Raw genomic sequence first — 22,597 nt, forward strand, 5'->3', positions numbered from 1 at the left:
GCATAAAAGCACGTTTTAAATTTCTGATTTCTATTTTCGTTCGGCAGCCTAGTTTTATGGCTCTTCTGTGCGTTTCAATATCTCATCCTCAATAACAATTTTTTTTTTAATACGAAAACTGGCAGAGTTCCAGGATTTTATAAAAATAATTTGAGAGTTACTGTCTCAGGAACACATAAACGATTCTTTAGAACACTTAGCTTTTTAGTTTTAGTTTGATTTCTAAAAAATAAATACAAAATTAATCATGCTCGATATATAGAGAATCAAACGTGATTAAAATACTATTTGATTTTCATAAACTATTCAAACATATAAATTTTTAATCGCGTGAACGTCGATACAACCTTTCACTTTCATTATGTAAAAGAAAGAATCTTCATCATTTACATTTTTACATATGCAGGGTATCATAACGGTTTTTACGATTAACATAGTCAGTTTGAGGAAATAGAAAATTCTCCTTAATTTACGAGATAATTAACAAATTTAGATGTAATTTGCGAAGCGATGAAGACAGCGAGCTCCCTCCGATATCCGAGGTGCGAGATACCGGAGTGGCCGCTGTCACGAAGCGCATTCGGGGATCGTTGCGAGGTCTGGTATCTTCGTGCGCGTGGCGCACGTTTCTACATGTGTGCGTGGCATGCGTACACTCGTCTTATACGCCTGTATGTTGATGATAATATTGCAGAACGAACGGACAACATGGGCCCCATCGGGGGCCTGGCAAAGGAAGCGAAGGAGAAGGAGGAGAAGAGCGCATAGAGAAGAAGCAAACAGCACCGGGCAGGCGGCAAGACGGCAGTGCCGGCCCCGCTCTGGGCCCGACGGGGGGACCCGGGGTCACATTCCAAGATGGCTGTGCCTGAGGAATGCAGTGGGTGCCCCCCTAAGACGCCTGCCTCCCTCCTTTTTTATTAATCGGTCCCATTTGCCCGTTCTAGCGAAAAGAAACCCCCTTATTATTACTCGCGTATGGTGAAACAATGTAACGCGCGTATATTTAGAGTTAGTTTGCGAGCGGACGTCGAGGAAAGGTGCCAAAGTAAGTCCCATCGTAAGAGAAAGAGAGAGAGACCGAGAGAGATAGAAGTATCGCACGTTCAGAATCCGGGCCCTGATCTTTAACCAGCACGCCGCAGATGATGCCCATGCCAGAGGATGCTACTAGCTCGTCTTAAGCAATGTCTCATAGGGATATCTCTGAGGTAATTACGAGCTTTTTGTTGTAATTCTGGCTCTAAATCTTCGATATCTCGCTCTCTCGCACACATTATTATTTTTTTATTATATATTTATATATTTTGATTTATCTTGTTTAGTTATTTTATACTTAATTTATATAAATATTTTACTAATTAGCTCATATTAATCTTGTTTCTTATAGTGAAAAAATTGTTCACAAATTGATCGATTATAAATGTAATAAAAATATTATATATTATATTTTATTTCATATTTTTTTATTACCAACTTCATTTTAAATTTTTATAACGTTACATTTTATTCTTGTATGTATAAGTTTCTTTTAACTTATGATTTTTTATTTATGGTCATTTATTTATTTTATTTTTTATTTATTATGATTCTTTATTTTAATTTATATGGTGGACTTAATTTTGTTGATAAAAATAGGAGATTAATTGCTTGAAATAAGATTACCAATTTGATTGTAAGGTGGAGCCCGAAGGTACGTCGGCCTTGGCCGCTGGATCCAGGGCACTATTCTTAGAAACGGTACGCAGAAGTAACGCGGCATGCCAGAATGGAGACTACGCCTTGGCCGCGACATTGTATACGGAAGCCCTCGCCTTGGACCCTCTCAGTCATGTATTATACTCAAACAGATCAGCCGCAAGGCTCAAAATGGGATTATTCGCGCTCGCGTTACAGGACGCTGTCAGAGCTACTGAGTTGAATCCGCAATGGCCAAAGGTACGCATATTCTTCCATATCTTTTCATGGATTATTGATATTTACGAATTCGTAACGATCACTTTTTTCAATCAGGCGTATTATCGACAAGGAGTAGCGCTGCAATGTCTAGGACGTCATGGAGAGGCACTCGTCGCTTTCAGCACGGGACTAGCTCACGACGCATCCAATCATCAATTATTATCAGGCTTGGTAGAGGCGTCTTTGAAGTCTCCACTGCGATCGACTTTAGAGCCGACGTTTCAACAGTTGCGTGCGATGAAACTCGACGAATCTCCGTTCGTCGTTATATCTGTAGTCGGTCAGGAGCTGCTTGGAGCTGGACAGTACAGAGCGGCCGCCGGCGTGCTGGAGGCTGCGCTCACCATCGGTTCGTGCAGTTTGAAGTTGAGGGGTTCCGTATTTTCCGCTTTGTCCAGCGCATATTGGGCGCTAAATTCTCTGGACAAGGCGATCAATTACATGCAGCAAGATCTAGGTAAGTTGGAATGTTGGAAATAATGAAGAGCGAGTTTATTTATTGACAATCGAAACTTTCAGGAGTGGCGCGTTCCTTGGGAGACACCCAGGGCGAATGCAGGGCCCATGGGAATCTAGGTTCCGCTTATTTCAGCAAAGGCAGTTTCAAAGAGGCTTTAACAGCCCACAGATATCAACTTGTCCTAGCTATGAAATGCAAAGATACGCAGGCGGCAGCTTCGGCCTTGACCAGTCTGGGACATGTCTACACGGCGATTGGCGATTTACCAAATGCCCTGGCTTCCCACAAGCAGTGCGTCCAATTGGTGAAGCAGATGGGCGATCGACTGCAAGAGGCTCGCGAGATCGGTAACGTCGGAGCGGTCTATTTGGCGATGGGAGAGTTCGAAAGCGCCGTCGATTGTCACACGCAACATCTAAGGATAGCTAGACGGCTGGGTGATCGCGTGGAAGAGGCGAGGGCCTTTAGTAACTTGGGATCGTCCCATCATTATCGTAGAAATTTCGGGCAGGCGATGGCTTATCACGAGAATGTTTTGAGAATAGCGCAAGAACTCGGAGATAGAGCGATAGAAACCAGAGCATATGCGGGATTAGGTCATGCCGCCAGATGCGCAGGTGATGATAATCAATTATTGAAATACTATACTATATTGAAATGTATTAGCGTATTACTTTTGTTTTCAATTTTATATTTTGAATATAATTTTATTGAAATATTTAGGCGATCTGACGCAAGCCAAGCTCTGGCATCAGAGGCAGCTCGATGTCGCACTGGTTACAAAAGACAAGGTGGCTGAAGGACGAGCCTGCAGTAATCTAGGTATAGTGTATCAACTACTCGGCGAGCATGACGCCGCCTTAAAATTACATCAGGCACATCTGGGAATCGCGAGATCGTTAGGAGACAAGGCCGGTATGGGTAGAGCTTATGGAAATATCGGCAATGCTTATAATGCTTTAGGTTATTACGAACAAGCCATCAAGTATCACAAACAAGAATTAACGATAAGCAAGGAGGTAAGAATTTCGAGGATAAATATATCTTTATTAACTCTTTGTTAATGGCAAATCTATCGTGCAGGTGAACGATCGTAGCTCAGAAGCTAGCACACATGGAAACTTGGCAGTCGCGTATCAGGCTGTGCAAGGTCATGAAGCAGCATTGAGACACTACAGAGCTCATTTAGCTATAGCTCGTGAATTAAAAGATACGGCTGGTGAAGCGTGTGCCCTCCTGAATCTTGCCAATTGTCTCTCTTCACGCGGCAGATTCGAAGAAGCAGTGCCGTATTACGAGCACTATTTGATGTTATCACAGGAATTGCATGATGTTGAGGGAGAGGCCAAAGCCTGTCACTTTCTAGGATATGCACATTATTGCTTAGGAAATCATCGAGAAGCAGTCAGATATTACGATCAAGATTTAGCACTAGCGAAAGATTTGCAAGATAAATCTGGAATGGGAAGAGCTTATTGCAATCTGGGATTAGCTCACTTAGCGCTGGAAAATCTGGACACCGCTCTGGAATGTCAAAAATATTATTTGGGTAAAATTATAAATAATTTTTATTAAAAATAGTTAAGTAAAAAATAAAAAAATATATAAAATAATGAAAAATATATTATTTATATAACAATATGTAATATTTATTTAAATGTAGCAATCGCGCATATGACCAAGCATTTGGCTGGCAAATTTCGTGCTCTGGGAAATATTGGTGACTGTTTGTTGCGTATGGGAGAGATTGATGAAGCTATCAAGATGCATCAACGTCAATTGAATTTGGCACGTCAAGCCGCCGATCGTTGCCTAGAAGCGGCTGCTTATGGCGCATTAGGAATCGCTCATCGAGCTACGAAGAATTTGGATAAGGCTCTCGGTTTTCACACACAGGAATTAACTTTGAGACAAGAGGCTGGTGATCTGCGCGGCGAATGTAGAGCACATGGAAATCTGGGTGCTGTGCATATGGCATTGGGACAATACACTCACGCCGTTAAGTGTTATCAAGAACAATTAGAGAGAGCGAAGGAATTAGCGGATTCTGGAGTTGAAGCTCAAGCGTTAGGTGATTTAAATTTATAATATTTTGTAATTTAAAATAAAATATAAATGTATGTTCAAATTTTTTTTACTTAAAGAAAGATAAATTCAACAATATAACATATAGAATTGGACATGATAAAATTTTTTTTTTTAAGATATAAGCAAATTAAGAAAAAAATTAATAATGTCCTTTTTCTTATTTTATTGCTCTTTTATTATAGGAAATTTGGGCATAGCTAGACTTAATATGACTCATTATGAGGATGCCATCGGTTATTTCGAACAACAATTAGCTACTTTAGAGCCGCTAACTACTGGTACAGCCTTACTTGACAAAGCTCGAGCGCTTGGAAATTTGGGAGACTGTTATGAAGCCTTAGGTGATCTGGAAGAAGCTATTAAATGCCATGAACAACAGCTAACAGCCGCTACGAAATTAAAGAGCATAAGAGATCAGGAGAGAGCGTACAGAGGATTGGGGAGAGCTCGCGAGGCCACTGGAAATTTACAGGAAGCCTTGGTGTGTTTCGAGAAACGATTAGTGGCTGCTCATGAAGTGGATAGTCCCGAGGCAAGAGGCGCTGCTTACGGTGATCTAGGTAAATTGATATATTAATTAATAAATTCTTAAAAATTATAAAGGAATTTATACAATAAATATATTTTTACAATAACAACACGAACTTTTTCAATTGCCTAATGTTAACACAATGTGTACTGATACTTGATCGAATTTACAGGTAGAGTACATGCCGCGTTAGGTAATCACGAGCAGGCTGTCAGTTGTTTGTCGCATCAATTGGCTCTTGCTCGCGGTCTCGGTGACAAAGCGGCTGAAGCTGAAGCTGCCAGCGGTTTGGGAGCAGTACATCTTTTAATGGATGATCCAAACTCCGCATTACGCCATCATCAATTAGAGTTATCGATCGCCGAAGGTCTAGATGCGGCCGGATTACAAGCTCGCGCTTGTGCCAATCTTGGAGTGACTCAGGAAACATTAGGACAATATGAAGAAGCAATAAGGTTGCAGGAACAATCGCTGAGCCTTGCGGCCGCAGCAGGTGATCAACCTGCTCGAGCGGCGGCTTTCGCAAGTCTGGGTCGACTTCATCATCTATGCGGAGACTTGCCACGCGCTTTGAGTTATCTGCAATCTGGCCTGTCTCTATCTGAGGGCTTGGGCAGAAGGGAAGAAGCTGCTAGACTAAGACACAGACTTGGTCTCGTACACTGGGAGGCCGGGGAAGCGAGTATCTCTGTGGAACATTTAGAAAAAGCTGCAAATCTTTTAGAATCATTAGATGGAACTTCCGTATCCCTTACTTGCGGTCAACCCAATCGAGCCGAGTTGTTATCAGAGACGTACAGGATGTTGCAAAAAGTACTGATCAATCTAAATCGAGCAGAGGAGGCTCTGAATTGGGCGGAAAGATCCAGACGGTCTAAGAGCAATTCTCTGGATGACGCAGCTCACTATTCCGAAATTATTGATCGACAACGCGGAATTATTTTATATTACAGGTATAATATTTTTCTGCTTAATATTATAATTTAAAATAACAATATTATTTAATACAATAATTTTTTGTCCGTTTTTTGTCTTTTAAAAGAATAAAATAATAAAAATGATTTTAGCGAGGTGGGATGTGAACTACATGCGTGGTGCTTAGCACCAGGCCGCGGATTGTTACGATTCCACTCCGCGACATTAGATGATGGAGTAGATCTTGAAAAAAGAGTCCTTCAAGCACGCGAAGCACTTTTAGATGAGAGCAACGAGCTCATAAATGAAGAATCTACCAAAATTCCGTCAAGAGGTCATCACTTGAATGCTAGTTCCTACAGTTTGAGTAGTCTCTTCAGCGTTGGTTCCGTGAGTTCTCGTGCCGGAAGCGCTCGTTGGGGACGAGGCGCAAAAGGACCTACGTGGCAGGCGCCTTTACCGATACAAGTGCTTTACGATCTTCTTCTTGCTCCGTTCGAAGATCTGCTACCGCCACCACGAAAGGAGCTAATTATGGTCGTGGAAAAATCACTCTATTTGACGCCGTTCCCAGCTTTGCAATCTAATCCAGGCGAGGATTATCTTTGTGAGAGATTTTCATTGTTGGTGGTACCCTCTCTTGCGGCGCTTAGAAAAAGATCAAAAACACCTGTATTAGAAGGCGGCGCTACCGTAGCTGCATTAGTTGCTGGAAACCCTGTTTTGCCGGAGGACATTCGAGAGGAGTATGGTTGGCCCGAGAGCATCGCTTCCACCGAGACCGAGTCAGAAATAGTCGCCGAATTATTGGAAGCTCGTGCCATGACCGGTCAGTGCCAGCTACAATTTCAAAAATTTGTACTAATATCGCGAAGAGTATCACATAAGATTTTTGTTCTTTCTATTCTCGGTAGGACTGGAAGCTACTAGATCGGCAGTTCTGCGATCTCTACCGGATGCAGAATGTGTTCATTTGACAGTACCAGTCTTCTGGAATACCGGCAGTTTAGCATTTTCGTCTGATCAATGCGAAGAGCCGTCCGAGAGACCAGAGTATTTGATAAACCAGACGGATTTACTCAGATTGAAGATATCTGCCCGATTGGTGGTTGTGTCCAGCGGTCACAGTTGGAGCAATGTGGAGTGCACGAACACCACGTCGGATGGCATACAAAATCTTGCTAAGACCTTGCTGAACGCGGGCGCGCAATGTATACTTATAGGAATGTGGGCAGTACCACCGACTGCCGGTAGCATTTTATTGCGAGCATTCTACAGCGCGATGTTGCAGGGTGCGAGAGCATCTCGTGCCTTGGCCGAAGCGATGCAGACTGTCCAGCATACCAGACACTTCGCTCATCCTGCCAACTGGGCCGGTTGGCTGCTTATTGGCGGAGATGCTAGATTATCCAACAAGGTGTATTCAGTAAAAATTATGTTATTTTCAAATAACTATCTATAAAATAACAAATTAATTAGTTAATTAAAAGTGACATTTTAAATAAATCTAATCTATTTTTTTTATCAGGTCGCACTCATGGGTCAAGCACTGGCGGAATTACTGCGTGGCGGTCCCGAGCAGAGCAGAGACGCATTACGAGTAACACTTCATTTAGTAGAGAAATCACTGCAGAGAATTCATCGCGGACAGAAGAATGCTATGTACACAACTCAACGCAGTATCGAGAATAAAGTAGGCGCGGCTACCGGTTGGCGAGAGCTCCTAATGTCCGTAGGATTCAGATTTGAGCCGGCCGGTAATGGTATACCGTCCTCCGTGTTCTTTCCGCAAAGTGATCCCGAAGAGAGACTGACGAGATGCAGCGCGAGTTTGCAAGCTTTATTGGGATTAGGTCAATCGTCCTTGCACGCTTTGGCTAGGCTTCTACAAGTACCAACTTAATTTAATAAATATTTAATGAAAAAAGGTATAAGATTTTGATTTTAATGAATTATATGAAAAATATCTCAGGCGCCAGAAGTCGCAGAGGACGTCATCGCTGCCATGAGAAGAGCCAGTTGCGCTACAGAAGGGCAAGAAGTTATATTGCCTGTGCATGTTTGGAGAGCATCGGGATCGCACGAACTATTCGCTAGCTTAGGTTTCGATTTGATGGAAGTCGGACAGTCAGAAGTGATACTGAGAACAGGCAAACAAGCTTCACGTAGAGCTGTCCAGTTTGCTCTTCAAGCTCTTCTCGCATTATTTGGTAAATTAAAAAAATTCATACTAATAAGTAATAATATAAATTAATTACATCCATTTGTGTAATTATTTGTATAATTGTGTATTATCAATTACAGATACACAGGAAGCACCAAAAAGTCTTAGCTTAGATTCGGGTAGTTCAATGGAGAGTTTAGCTTCTGTGGCTCATACCGAGAAAAACCTCGTAGAACGGCCGCGATTAGGGGGAGCGTTTGCAAGTTATGTACGACATCGTGGCGAACCAGATGGAAAAACTATGGAACCACCGAACGTTTTAATGCCAGCATCGCGACAACCATGCCAAAATGGAGGAGGTATATATAAATATTGAAATTACATAAAGCACAGTTAATTCATTTAAAAAAAAATTGAATATTGAAAATTGGATTTTATATTTTAAAAATTTCACAAGTATTTTATGTAAAAATTTATTATGTATTTCAGGTGAATCAGATGTGGCATTTACACCTAGTCCTCCCGTGGCACTTAACTTGAACCATCAGACTCGTATTCGGAATCTTTATCCCGATCAAAATCCAGTAAGACCCGGCTCGAGTTCGAGCAGTTCAGTGACGGATTGGGACAATGGCCATGCTACTGTATTGAGACGACAACCATTGCCGCCATTACCGGCAAACGTCCTGGAAAGGTTGAGCGTGAGAACGGAGATCAGCACGAATTCGCCGAGAAAACCGCGGCATTCCGCGACGAGCGAAGACATCTGCAGCGCGCAGACTGACACGACGCAATCCACGGAAACGCATCCACAGAACTTGAGGAATCTAGCCACTTCCCTGACGAGTTTGACGCGCGAACTCACGCCCACGATATCGGAGGTGTATCACGAACGCAATTTAGGATTAGGTCTGGCGCCGTCTTTATCAAAATTATTGGAGGAGGTGAGTGCCGTGCCCGAAAACGAAGAGCCACAATCGGCAAAAACGGTAGGACAAACGCAGAATTGGATACAAAATGAACCGGACCTCTGCCGGAGGGATGAGGCTGATGGTAGATCTATCGCGGAGTCGCAGTGCAGCGCCGCCAGTTCGAATAAAATACCTCGGAAAGCTCCCGCGCCACCGGTATAGATTATTTATATTTATAAGTTAAAATGTTTTTTGCGAAATATAGTACACTGAGTACCAAAGAAGGGAGACAAATCGGGAAATAGATGGTTCGTCGCCTTGCGACAACAGTAGGTTTGGAAAACGAAGAGTATAGCGCAAGCGTGTATTAATTTGCCAATATTTCTTGGTATTCAAACTAAAACACTCGTGAAAGAAATATACTAGGAACCATACACTCACTAGATTTGCACATATTTGCATATACATCCGTTATTCACGTTTTATGTGTCAAAGCTCGTGGATCAACGAGCTTCATTATGTACAAGAACAAAATAATTTTGCTAATAAGCACTAATATGCTCAAGTATGATTGTAATCCGTCCAAATATTTAATTATGAACATTCTTAATTATTAATTAGCAAAAGAGGATTAGAGTTTGGATGTTTAATAAGCTAAAGAATCAATTTTCCTATATATTTGTCTTCACACAAAATTAATGTTTGTCTAAAATATTAGCTGTATTAACATCCGAGCTTTAAGTTTGACTATTATGTTTCATTTAAATCGTGCAATCCAAATGTTCATAAAGAAGGTGCGTGAACACTTAAGTCAATTCGGATCACTCTATGCTACATTTGTATTTTGCACAATATATACACATACACAAAAGTGTGTTATATTAATTCTAAGAAAAATTTGTTAGATGAACAAAGCTTTTGTGAAATTTGTTAGATGAATAAAGCTTTTATAAAATTTGTTAGATAACTAAAGCTTTTGTGAAATTTGTTAGATGAATAAAGCTTTTGCGAAATTTGTTAGATGAATAAAGCTTTTGTGAAATTTGTTAGATGAATAAAGCTTTTGTGTTAAAGCTTATCAAGAAGGAAAATTTATTTTACTCATATATTTTATAGGCTTGGATATTTCCAATCCTATAAAAATTTCTAAATTGTATTTTGCAGAGCGATATATATATATATATATATATATATATATAAGATGATAATAAGAATCACATTTTTTCAATATGTGGATACCAAAATTTGAAATGTCAACTTTTGTTATAATTTCATTGCGTATACAGTAATGAAATCCGCCAACTGATTGATATTTTAAATAATATATATGACAAATTTGGGACTAATAAAAATAAAATCAGATATATATCAAAAAGTTCGATCTTTAATTCGATAAACAATATTCGTTAAAATAACTTTAAATGACCAGTCACTTGATCTATCAATTTCGCTGGGCCTGGCCCGATCCCGCATACTGTTTTACTTCCTGCTGGTATTTGTGTATGTCCCGCATCCTGAACAACGTTTGATAAGAGACCCACAGCTTTAGCTTGCTTTGCTATTTCCGTAAGAGCAGCTTCATTATCCACCTGAAAATTACGTATTGTTTTTTTTCTTCTTTATGTGCGTGCGTGCACGTATGTGTATGTGTGTAAAAAGATATTTATTTTATCGTGTATATCTAAATATAAATATTAATCCTATTAAACGTCAGATAGTATTCTTTGATTAAAACCTCATAATTTATATTGTTCATATTGTAGGGATGTTTAATATATTCGATTAATATACATTCACGTTATATATAAATAATATCAGATATATAAATTCAAAAAGCAATTATTATAGGTATTGTGAACTGAAGCCTATATTGTAAATTTGTGATACTTAAAATTCATTGTCAATCTTTAATTCGTGTATTTTTTATATTAATATTATGTATTAAAATACAATACCTTAAGAGTGATTTTAGCTTGACCAGATTCTTCCCACGCTCTCAAAATCTTTGGATGTTTCCTAGCAGCTTTGTATGCAGCGACAGCAGCGTGGCAACATTGAGCTGCCACTTTTCCTTTTCCCATTCTCAAATCTGTTCTAATCACCAGAATTAACTTGTAGTTATCATACTTATCTGTATACATCTGTATAAAGACAAACCAATTTGCAATTAATCAATGAATCAATTAATATATTATAAAGAAATTTTACAAAGAAATTTGAAAATAAGTTATATAAACTTTTTCTTACTATATCATCATTATCATCATCTGTTTCGTCTGAGTCCTGCGAGGAAGAAACTCGAGAATTTTTTCTGTTCATCATGAGTTTGTACAAACAATAACCGAAGACAGTTGCAGCCAAAAATGTCACTTTTGGATCTGTGGCCTGTATTACAATACTTTCAACAAAGTCATCCATGATTTTCAATAATATATGATAAGATAAAATCTGCAAACATATATGCATTATCACTCAACAGTTCTAAATAATTTGTATTAACATATAAAAGTATTTGTTTCTAAATAATTTATATTAACATATAAAAGTTGATGTATGTGATCTAAGATAATATAACCTACATCGTAAAATTCATAAACTTTTAATATTTTGTGAAAAAATTCTTTATTTATTATTGTTTATACGCATATGAATGTTTAAACGTGTTGATTTAAAAAAAAACATAGTACTCACTAAAACAAGATAGAGTTGTTAGCAAACTCAATATCTCCTGTGCTGCGGCATCATGTGGCCACATGCGGTCCTGGAATGTGAGAATGAGTCACAACATTGTTGATTAATATAAAGAAAATAAAAATCCAACATAAAAAATGTTTTTCGTATTATGATTGTTTTTGTTTGTTTCCTCATTAAATTTATTTAATTAAATTAATATAAAATTTATTTAATTTAATTAATATAAAATTTTTGGAAGATTTTTTGTTATTAACATTTATAAATATAAATATGTAAAGAAAAAAATAAGAACCCGTCAAAAAGAATCGTGTAAGAATGAAGATGTTTAGGATAAGGATTAATAAATTAAAGCAAATTAAACAATAGTTTCGTAAAGAATTTTACAGTCTTGTAATGTTTTATTTTTTATATTGCAATTCCAAATTCCATTTCAACTTTATTATTATCTCTCTTTCATCTACACGATGAACAATAGTACAATTAAAAAAAAAAGAATCGGAATAAGTCAATTGTTTTTAAAATTCGATCTCAGTCTTTACAAAATGATCGCTGTACAAGTTTCAAATGCGGACGTAACATACTCATACGCTATGAAAAGGTGAAATGAAAAAAAAAAAAAATGTCAACAAATTCAAAAATTTCAAACATTTCAAAAATTTTTCGGAATTGCATTTCTGAGCTAATAGACTAATACATTTCAACAGATGCAATTGGAGAAATATAGAGCTTTAGAGAGTAGATCCTTAAAAATACAGTCTTTTTTGAATAAAAAAACGAATGGCTGCTCTGCAATTTACATTTATATATTACCATATATAATGGACATATGTCATCCATCGACTGACACATTCTTATTTGAGATACGGATGCTATATTTCACTATCGTGTGTATAACATTTCTCTTGCAAAAGAATTGTACATATATTCTAATAAAAGTTAATTAATTGTAGAATTGGAACTTAACGCGCTTACGGCTGTAAATTCTGAATATACAAAAATATATCGCATTGTTTATTGCGTATATGTGCGCGCTTTTTTCTGCGTGACAAAACAAGATGCAAAACACATACATCTCATACATTATTACGGCAATACATGACACGTAGCAAGGACGAACGATTCAGATTATCTTAATAAGAGAATGCTTTGAAATACAATACTAATAATTACTAATAATAAAAAAAGTAAGACACTCTATAATCACTTAATTAAAAAATTCATTGATGAAATAAAACGCTTAAAAAGTTTATGCATCGGTTTAATAAACCGATCCAGAAAAATGAGGATCTGAATAATATCTCTCATTTTTGATGAAATTAATGAGATTTTGTTAAAATAATTGAGATTTATTTATTGCTTGAGATTTCCGAAAAAAATGAAACTGACGGAGACGAAGTATGTCCCTTTTTATCTTAATGACCCTCATATTTCCAGTTACAAAATTAAAACATATCTGCAATACATCCGTATGATGCTTCATGTATTTTGATGTATTTGTCCTTGGAAATGCAATAGTTTTGTTTTGTGTGTGCACATTGGAAGCCCAGTTTTATTTCAAATAAAGAACAAAAATGTTAAATAAATATATACTTGATATATATGAAGATATTGTGAAGAGGTACTGTTTGTATGCTAGCAAGATAATTTTAATTATATATGTAAATTTGTATTGTAAAGAAAAAGAACAAAAATATCAACTTCCTATACGCGATATATTAGTGTATAAAATATAAAGAATTTTTTTCTATCGAATAATTAGAAATCGACTTTATAAATCTCAGAAATCTTAGACATTATTTTAAATATTTTTAAACAATCATAAATAATGAATTGAATAAAAATAATTTTGAGGTGATGATAGAAAACATCATATTTTAATCATTATAATTATCTTTGCAACACTATTAACAAAATTCTGCATGAATATTACAGAATTAATCATTTTAAAATCAAATTATCATAGAAACTTAATTATGAAATCTATTATACATTTATCTATTAATTTCTAACAAAGAAGTTCATATCGCTATCATATTTAACTCAATAATTTTCTAATCCTGTCATAATATCACATTCTTCTGCAATCATTATTGCATAATTCCATTGTTAGTGAAAAACGCATTATAGATTTAAAATTTATACTGAAATGAAAAAATATAAATTCTTTAATTTAAATTTTCATATTTTTAATGCTGATTTCACGAATATTTCAAGACAATGCAGAAAAAATTGATTTATATATTATGTTAGCATGTGATGAAATCAATCTAAGAATTATGCAATAAAGGAAGCATTAATATAACTCTATCATAATGCTTGCGATATGCATAACAAACTTGTATAAATTTCAAGAAATTCTCTAGAAAATTCAGATAAAATTTTCATCGAATTCATATTGGAACAAGCATATGATGAACAATCCTTTGAACAAGTACTTATATATAAAATATGTCTTATGTTATATTAATGTCATTTATATCTGGTCAGTATGTTACAGAGATAATTCGATTTCTTAGAACCAAATTGAAAAATCAGATAGTTCTTAGGTAAAATCGAGAGAAAGAATGTACAATTAAATCGATTGATAGTGATATATACACACCTTAATGATTAAGATCATCGTAAAGCCCTTCATGATCACATTAAATTATCATAGAGGAAAAATATTTACTACAAAATTCGCGCATTTTGGAAGAGAGCGTAGCACATCATTCTTTCTATACCATTAATTATATTAACAGGAAGAAATCGCGAGTACCAATGTAAGTTTATATTCGCAGTTACAAACCAACAATGTAGTGTACATAATTCGATCAACTGCAATGTAATAAAAAAAAAAGATACACAGATCTAAAATATAAAAAAAGGCTTTCCGCCTTCAGTACAAAAAAGAAAGATACATTTTAAATTATTATCCAAGCAAACACACCTCATAATTAGACAAATTGCCTGCACCAATGCAAAACAAAATATAATTATTAGATAAAAAAAAATGTGTACATAACGCTACACGATTGATTCAAACGTAATTAAATCACACATATATTTTTCTATATATTTAGCACTCCTTATTATAAATTGAATACTATATTACTTTCTCTCTTAATAATTATAACATCTTGATTTTCTTTATTATTCCTTTCCTCTAAATTTTTTATTATACACATTCTCTATATTTAGGAAATATTTTTCAATTTACTTATAATAAAAAGTATGAAACAATTTAAAAAGAAAGTATTTCTCATATACAAATTAATATAAGTAATTGGACGTTTCAATACTAATATCGCAAATTTCATATAATTTAAGTATCACTTTTAGGAAGCGCATTTCTTCGTAACTCAGGATTTAACAATTATGTGGTGGTTGATAGCCATAAATTTATAGTATAGAAAAGATTTCTCGACTTAGTTATTTGGCTCACTACTTTTTTCCGATAAATTTAAATTTAGGAGTGCTTAATTCCTATAACATTCTGTAAAATTCGCGCATTCTTGCAATATATGTATATATAAGAATTTTTGTTGTTGGCTTTATCTTATTTTCATATATGTGCTCGTTTCTGTGTTATCTGCTAGCTCTGAGACAATCCTAATAAAGTGGGCCTTCATCTGCGGATATGATCGGTTCCTCGTCGCTCCAATCGCTAACTGCTAATCCTACTGATCCATGAAAACTCTGCGATCTCGCTACGTGGCTAAAATCAAATAGAAGTTTAATTTAATGATATATATATATATATATATATATATATATATATATATATATATATATATATATATGTACATATCCCCATAATTAAGATATAACTGAATTATGAGCACGAAGAAACAAATCTTTCCCATCTCATTTAAGCACCTCTTTATCAGAAGGAAGCTTTGCTAATGCATATTTACATCGCACATTATCGCTAAAGCTATCTGATTAAATCGCAACCTCAATATTAGACAAATAAAACGATTAAGTTTCTATAGTTAATTAATTATAGTATTGTATTTTTCCATAAAAATAAATATGGTTTCTCTGATTGTCTATAAATGATAAAAGATGAGTAATAGACAAAAGGAAGCGTAACACACCGCTAAAATAAGTGAAAACTAACACAAAATATAAGCGTAGTATTTTTTCTATCTGAAAATTTTAATCTAGTAAAAACTTTAAAGTAGTGCAATACAAAACACAAGCATTCGTGTCAGTGAAAGTGTTTCATATCTTTAAAAAGTGAAACACATCTATTAAATGTACCTCTTGAGAAAATCTATATATAAAACGTTCAAACGAATTTGCCATACCATTTACTTGTTTGCCACATTATTTTTAGATTATCGATCGCTATCAGTCCTAACAACAAAATATAACAAAAGAATAAAATAATTATCTTTTTAGTTAGCTGAATGATAATATACATATAATTCAAGTAACGTAAAAGACCAAGAAACATCTTCGCAATGTCTTCTGGACTTTCACATAGTCTAGAAAAATTCCTCATGTCGTTTTCTTCATTGAAAAATTAAATCGATTACTTACCTCGGTGATAGAGTTGCATTGATATTTTTCTTCACCAAACCGGCTTTTCTCCGTCCTTCCATAGCAGCTTTCATAGGATCGTAGCTTTTGCGACGTTTCCAATTCTGCATTTCGACTTCCCGTATATTTGATGCTGAGGGTTTTTTTGGTTCCTTTGGTTTATTACTTTTAGATCCCTACATAAATCCATATATTAAATACTAAATTATACGATATTAAAAATAGAAAGATATTACCTACCATGCTCAAGCCTCTATTAATTCGCGCGCTAGATCGTCCAGAGTCTGTTCTATTGACATTGGAAAGTGACTCAGACTTGCTATGTGCATCGTGCGATAAAGTTTTAGCCTTGTTGACATTGGAAGACACAGGTTTTGTTCGTTGCAGGTCCAATTTTGCTTTACGCAAGCTAAGAGAAAACAGAAAAACGATTAGATACATCGGCAAATATTATCAAAATGCAAGAAAGTAATCATACGCACGTACCTAAATTCTTTGTTATATTTAGTATTAGAGATTGGAGATTGCGCCAAAGGATGTTGTTCATCGCTGCTCTCTGTATCGCTCGGATGGCGTAATCCTTTCGATATATTCTGATGCAGACTGTGACTTGTGTCTTCGTCGCTTTCATTATCGGAAACAAGCGGAGGACGATATCCCGTCATGCGAGCGGACATTGCGGATACGACATTCTGAGTCGTTTGCAGATATGATGAAGTTTCTAAATCACTATCGCTCTCCTAATCAATTATAAATTTTATATTTGACATTTATAGTTATAGAGTTTGTTACAATTTATTTAAATAAGTTAAAGTTGCAATTTTAATAGATAAATTAAAATCTAAATGCATATTATATCTTAAAATGTACCAGCTGCGGACTGCTAGGCGGTGGTATTTGGTTATCCTCATAGGAATAATTTAATTCATTATCCGACCAATCGTTGGCTAACGAGAGAGCACCCCCTGTTCCGTGAAAACTTGCAGATCTCAGCACGGAATTGTCATGGCTGGAATATAAATTGCACTTTCAGGAAACCACGCTCAAATCCACGAAAATATACTATATAATTCTGTGTACTCACTTGCCAGAACCATCCTCAGTACTGTGATGTTTCTTCGTACTGTCTATCAATTTCTTCCTTCCTTCAGCCGCTGCTTTCATCGGGTCATAACTTTTCCGCCTCTTCCAATTTTGAAACTCTACTTCTTTGGACGTAAGAGTGGAATTACTTCTGCCAGATTTTTTGTGATCTTTATTTGGTTTCTGATTCGTTTTCTGGCTATTGGGAGGATGCTTAAGAAAAAAAAGAATTTGTATTTAAAATATCCTATAGACAGTGTAATGCCTGCGCATAGATGAGAGACTTACATGAGTCGGTTTTGGGGCTCTCATACTAAATCTCCCGGTATCGGTTCTAGATATAGACGGTGTTCTGAATTTCGACGTTTCTGGTTTCTTTGCTGATTCCTTATTGTGCGCGCCAACACTATTTGTGCGAATACGATGATAATTTTGCTGCTTAGTCACAGGGGCTACAGTCTTTATCTCGGACTGCGATCTTCTACGTCTTTCTTCGGGGGTTGTATTCGGTGTTGTGTCGGATTCACAATTTAATCTATAAACACAATATATTTAACTTTCTGTACAAATTGGAAACGGAAGGTTTTTGATATTCTTATATTTTCCAATAACGTGGAAACTTGATTTAATTTCTGTATACCTCGCTCTTCTTATGCTGAAAGCCCTATTTAACTTGATACCAGATGAGATCGGCGTCAGAGGAGATTTTCTTTGTTGTTCACCGGTTTCGCTGCTACTATCAGAGGCAACAGAGGTATACTTTCCTCTCGATATTCTGTCAACGTCGCTACTATTGAAGCTGCTACGACGCGACACGAGATTCTGCGACTTAATGTTCCTGATGCTCGCGTTACTTGATGATCTTTGTATATTAAGATGTCGTTGAAGCTCCGGACTGTTTCGTAACATATTAGGCGCTTTAAGAGACATGTCCTTATCAAAATAACTAGTTCCTTCATGATAATTCGTAGTACTGTTGGACTTTCTCAACATGTATGGACTAAAAAAATTAACGATAAAATATAATTAAAAAATTACTTTGAACTTGACTTTCGAAATGTAGCGTCTTGAAATTAATATATGTACCTATTTTCAACACATGTAAAATATCCTATATTTTTCGCTTGTGACGATTTTACCAAGTGTTTAGGTCTTTCCAACATGGGAGAATTAAGAATCTTCGTTGTGATGGCCTTACGGCTAACAATTGGACTATTGGTCAATTTTGGCGTTGGTGGTCTCAGACGGCTTAAAACGGGACTATTTGTGTGCTTGAAGTCTTCCTTATACTTCGCATTATTTTTTCTGGACATATTAGATTCCGTTGTATCAGAAACACATTCTTTCCTGTACCAAAAATAAAAATTTCTCGAATTATGAAAAACATTACATCTATAAACAACTATAAAAAATGTGTAGGAAAATATATTAATTATTATAAATTAATCATCACTATCGGAATACAATGTGAAATGAATCATTCACCTATCTAGAGAGCTACTTCTTCTTTCAAAGTGCAGGGGTGATAAGACTTGGGACGGGCTCTTCAATAATTCTACATTAGTATCAGCAGTCTTCGATTTGGCTGAATTTAAATATTTTCGGACGCTTCGCCTATTTTCGTTGTTATTTGCTCGCCGAAACAAAGATTCAGACAAGCTGCCGCGTCTAATCACGGTACTATGTACAGGTGTACGTTGTGAGCTGTTAGGCGGCGTATTATAACTGTTACTGGTATCATCATCAGATTCACCACCAGAGTCTATAATTTGATGCTGACTTGAAACCAAACCGAGTCTTTCTTTTATTCGTACATACGAGTCCGTATCTAGATTGCTGTCAAACGACTGTTCCTACAAAAAAAAAAAAAAAAAAAAAAAATAAAATTCTTAGAAGAAAATCACACAAGATTGAAAAAACATGAAGATGATAAAAACGTTTCCAGATTTTAATAATTTAATAAAAAACAACTCTACAGAATGTAACATAAGATTTGCCATTCTATAGATGTCAAAAATGCATAATGCTTACATAGCGATTATGTGATATACGTTGAGATCTAGCATGAATCGGAGATGGTATCTTGGTCGGACTCAAAGGCGGTGTACGACCCGTCGAGCCGCCAATTATTGGGGGTAAAGAATTATGTTCCGCTACTTGAGTAGCCCACTCCGATATCCATGCATTATTATCGCGAGAGATGCTCATCTGTAAAATAAGATTGTTTCAAGAATATTTGCATATATACATAATATTTGCGTATATACATAAGCAATTCATAGATATTATCTACCTTAAAATTATGAACGTAAGCCTCATTGTTTTCTTCTTCCGTTAGAACACCGACACTGAAAACTTTGTCGATGTCCATCCTCGCTTTTTCTTCATCAGTATAATCTTTATGAATTGTGTAGGTCCCAGCCTCACTTACAGCACCATCAGAACCGGCGTCGATGTTACTAACGTTAAACACATCTAGATTAGTATCCGCTAGATCGTCTGCATTTAGATCCATTGCGTAATTGACAAACTGTTCCCTCTGATCGCTCGATATATTGTTCTCTCTTTCGTTTGTATTTTTTATCTTAAAGTTGTCAGTGATGTAATTCATATTAGACACTTTATTATCTTCCAAATCATTTATTTCCTTGCACTCGTGATTGACGTCGATATATTCAATGTTCTTTGTGTATCGTTTTTCATTTTCGTCATCATCGTAATTGCTCATCTGAATTCGACTTAGGTCATTTATCGTCGCGGATCTTTGAGATGTCCAATACACATTTTCATTGGTTTCAAGTTCTAGAGAGAGGCCTTGAGATGATAGTTTCCTATCGCGTAATTCATCGTCACAAGATCTTGTCATCAAATATTGTTTGTTTTGATGAGAGGAATCTACATTTTCGTTCCTAGACTTCTTTGTGTTAGAATTTGTTTTCGAAGGATTTTTGACACCTGAAGAATATATACAATACAGTTTTAATTAATATTAAATAAAATAAAAGAGAATTTATTTATAAATATATATATATATATATATATATATATATAATGTTTTTTAATGTTTTTTTAAGTTTTAATTTCCATATGTGATTTAAAAATAATAAATATCATTTCAAGAATAAAAGTAAAAATTGATATTATATTGTAATACATCTCAAGGAAGATCACACATAATTCCTAATATGGGAATAGTTATGACATCAAAGTCATTAATATGTCAGCTATATCATTCAGAATAGGTAGAAGGCACTTATAAGGAATATTAAGAGGTTTGAAGAACATGACTTCACCATGACTCATACATTACAGATATTCAATTTCAATATAGGATTCACATTAAGTTTCCTTTACTAATTTAATTGCAATCATATATAAGTTCTTACAACTTAATTGTTAAAAATAATATTATTTTGTATTTTTGTATTCACAAAAAATTTATATTATTTATTTGATATATTTTATTTGATCAATTTAAATGTATTAACATTTATTTCATTATAAAAAAACTAAAACATATTTAGAAAAGAAAAGAAATGTGAATAATTTATATTTAAAAATTTCTAATTTATGTTCAGCCTTCTATATATAAAATAAATTTCTTTTTATATAATTTTTTAAAGTAACACAGTTGTGATACAAACTGTTGATTTTTTTTAATTTAAAACATATTAGTTGTAATATCAAAAACAGAATTTTTCTTTAAAAGAAGAAGTACAATATATTCACCTAATTGTTTAAGTCTTTCTGATAATTGGTCAGTTTTTCGTTTTGTATCATCCTCGCTGCTAAAATACCCCTCAGAATGAGTACTAGGAACTTTCTGCTTTTGTACCAAGTTTGGAGACAGTATAGTACCTGGTTTCTTTGATTTTACTTCTACCTGAAAATATCATTACCATTTATATTTTATATAAAATTCTTCAGTAAAAGAATTTAACGTCACACTTTTATGTTATATCATGATTAGCATTGATAAAAAATTATAAAAAACTTGTTATCATATTTTATTTATAGAGAAAGCCATTTGTAAAGTTCAAATTCATTTTTCTATCAAAAATAATTTTATAAAGCATTTAAATATTTCGTTAGTAGAAATACAGCAAAATCTGTTAATAGAATACGACAACAAATTGCTAACAAAAAGTAAGCAAAATTTGTCATTTTTACTAATATACTTCATTTTAAATAATTAAATTGATAAATTCTACTTGATTTCTGACAATCTGCTATTAGGTTATTTCAGCAGGTTCTATCGGTGAAATATGAGCTTAATGCTAATTAGTCGATACCAATCTAATGGCAAATCGCAAATGCTTTGTTTATTAAATGCTTGCACATAAAGTCTAAATCTATGGAAAACAATGTGTTAACAAGGACAGAATCTTCAATACCTTAGACGTGGAGAGGTTCCTCTTGTGCCTGGCGTTATACCTCTCAAACAGGTTCTGATATCTTGTTGTGTCCACCTCCTTGTTGTTGCCGAAATCGATGGTGAAGGCCAACGGGGTCTGAGTCACACGGCGATCGCTGGCATCGTCCGCTTGCGACGACGAGGCCTCCTCGCAGCTCACCGTCGTCGCGTCATTCGTTGTCATCGTCGATCGCGCGTCGACGTGCTTCTCAGCCGTCGCATCCTCGCGGCTCGCCGCCGACGAGCTGGCTACCCCGGACGTCTCCGCCACCTCCATGTTCATTGCCATTTAACATGCCAGCCGTAAACATCCGCGTGAACGTGACGTGAACGGCACATACGGTTGCTTCCTTCGTAGTCGACGACCACTCCTCTACCAAGTGGCGCGTTGCCGACGATCACGCGGGCAACTCCCGCAAATGAGACAATGATGACTCTCCTCTTCTTCCTTTTCTTTTTCACCTCGGTGCTGTTCAGCGTCACGCGAAACGTGATGCGGCACAGGACGCAATGTCGCTCAGACACATTGATACAGGTGCGTCCACTCGCACGCCATTGACTGCCGTCATCGCACCCAGCCGTCCCGCTGTCATTGACACCACTGTCGTTTAACGGCCGCGTCGGTCACGGCATCCGCCGATAATAGTTGACGCGCGCCTCATGAAAATAAAATTCTCTCCCCTGTCTGTCCTCTCTATGCGTGGAAATCTCGGAATGACCGTATGAGTAATAAGTGAGAGCGACGCGCTGGACGCGCTTAGACGCACTCGGCCGTTATGCAATGACTTTTACCGGAAAAACGGGATAATGAACGCTGTATAATGAACGTTTTTTTTAGAATTTGCATCGCGAT

At 35.9% G+C, this 22,597-nt stretch overlaps 3 protein-coding genes across 5 annotated transcripts; 1 reads left to right on the forward strand and 2 right to left on the reverse strand.

Moving 5' to 3' along the window:
• Positions 1 to 91: 91 nt before the first annotated feature.
• Positions 92 to 10,240, forward strand: LOC105433046 (uncharacterized). 2 transcript variants are annotated; one of them, XM_011648123.3, is made up of 15 exons: positions 92 to 1,211; positions 1,681 to 1,938; positions 2,014 to 2,416; positions 2,479 to 3,036; positions 3,143 to 3,438; positions 3,503 to 3,968; positions 4,083 to 4,490; positions 4,690 to 5,067; positions 5,209 to 5,989; positions 6,104 to 6,780; positions 6,866 to 7,368; positions 7,480 to 7,842; positions 7,924 to 8,161; positions 8,256 to 8,474; positions 8,605 to 10,240. In XM_011648123.3, the coding sequence occupies exons 1-15, from the start codon at positions 1,188 to 1,190 to the stop codon at positions 9,246 to 9,248; spliced, it is 6,216 nt and encodes a 2,071-aa protein (XP_011646425.2). In that variant the 5' UTR covers positions 92 to 1,187; the 3' UTR covers positions 9,249 to 10,240. The 2 variants fall into 2 exon arrangements, with proteins under 2 accessions (XP_011646425.2, XP_088937100.1); XM_089080974.1 differs by having other exon boundaries at positions 1,681 to 2,416.
• Positions 10,241 to 10,390: 150 nt separating this feature from the next.
• LOC105433044 (peptidyl-tRNA hydrolase 2, mitochondrial) lies at positions 10,391 to 11,864 on the reverse strand. Its single transcript, XM_011648122.3, has 4 exons — positions 11,718 to 11,864; positions 11,274 to 11,474; positions 10,982 to 11,167; positions 10,391 to 10,615 (listed from the first exon to the last, which is right to left on the reverse strand). The coding sequence occupies exons 2-4, from the start codon at positions 11,442 to 11,444 to the stop codon at positions 10,433 to 10,435; spliced, it is 540 nt and encodes a 179-aa protein (XP_011646424.2). The 5' UTR covers positions 11,445 to 11,474; positions 11,718 to 11,864; the 3' UTR covers positions 10,391 to 10,432.
• A 222-nt stretch (positions 11,865 to 12,086) lies between these two features.
• On the reverse strand, positions 12,087 to 22,407 carry LOC105433042 (uncharacterized). 2 transcript variants are annotated; one of them, XM_089080986.1, is made up of 15 exons: positions 21,725 to 22,407; positions 21,060 to 21,213; positions 19,624 to 20,285; positions 19,362 to 19,538; positions 18,816 to 19,183; positions 18,417 to 18,677; positions 17,971 to 18,330; positions 17,619 to 17,865; positions 17,332 to 17,543; positions 17,118 to 17,256; positions 16,734 to 16,987; positions 16,488 to 16,656; positions 16,248 to 16,423; positions 16,013 to 16,061; positions 12,087 to 15,417 (listed from the first exon to the last, which is right to left on the reverse strand). In XM_089080986.1, exons 1-14 carry the CDS (start codon positions 22,031 to 22,033, stop codon positions 16,043 to 16,045), a joined length of 3,507 nt encoding a protein of 1,168 aa, XP_088937112.1. In that variant the 5' UTR covers positions 22,034 to 22,407; the 3' UTR covers positions 12,087 to 15,417; positions 16,013 to 16,042. The 2 variants fall into 2 exon arrangements, with proteins under 2 accessions (XP_088937112.1, XP_088937111.1); XM_089080985.1 differs by lacking the exon at positions 16,013 to 16,061.
• Positions 22,408 to 22,597: the final 190 nt, after the last annotated feature.

This window comes from Pogonomyrmex barbatus, unplaced genomic scaffold (genome assembly GCF_055798465.1).
Source record: "Pogonomyrmex barbatus isolate J1 unplaced genomic scaffold, ASM5579846v1 scaffold4, whole genome shotgun sequence".
In the NCBI taxonomy this organism is placed as follows: Eukaryota; Metazoa; Arthropoda; class Insecta; order Hymenoptera; family Formicidae; genus Pogonomyrmex; species Pogonomyrmex barbatus.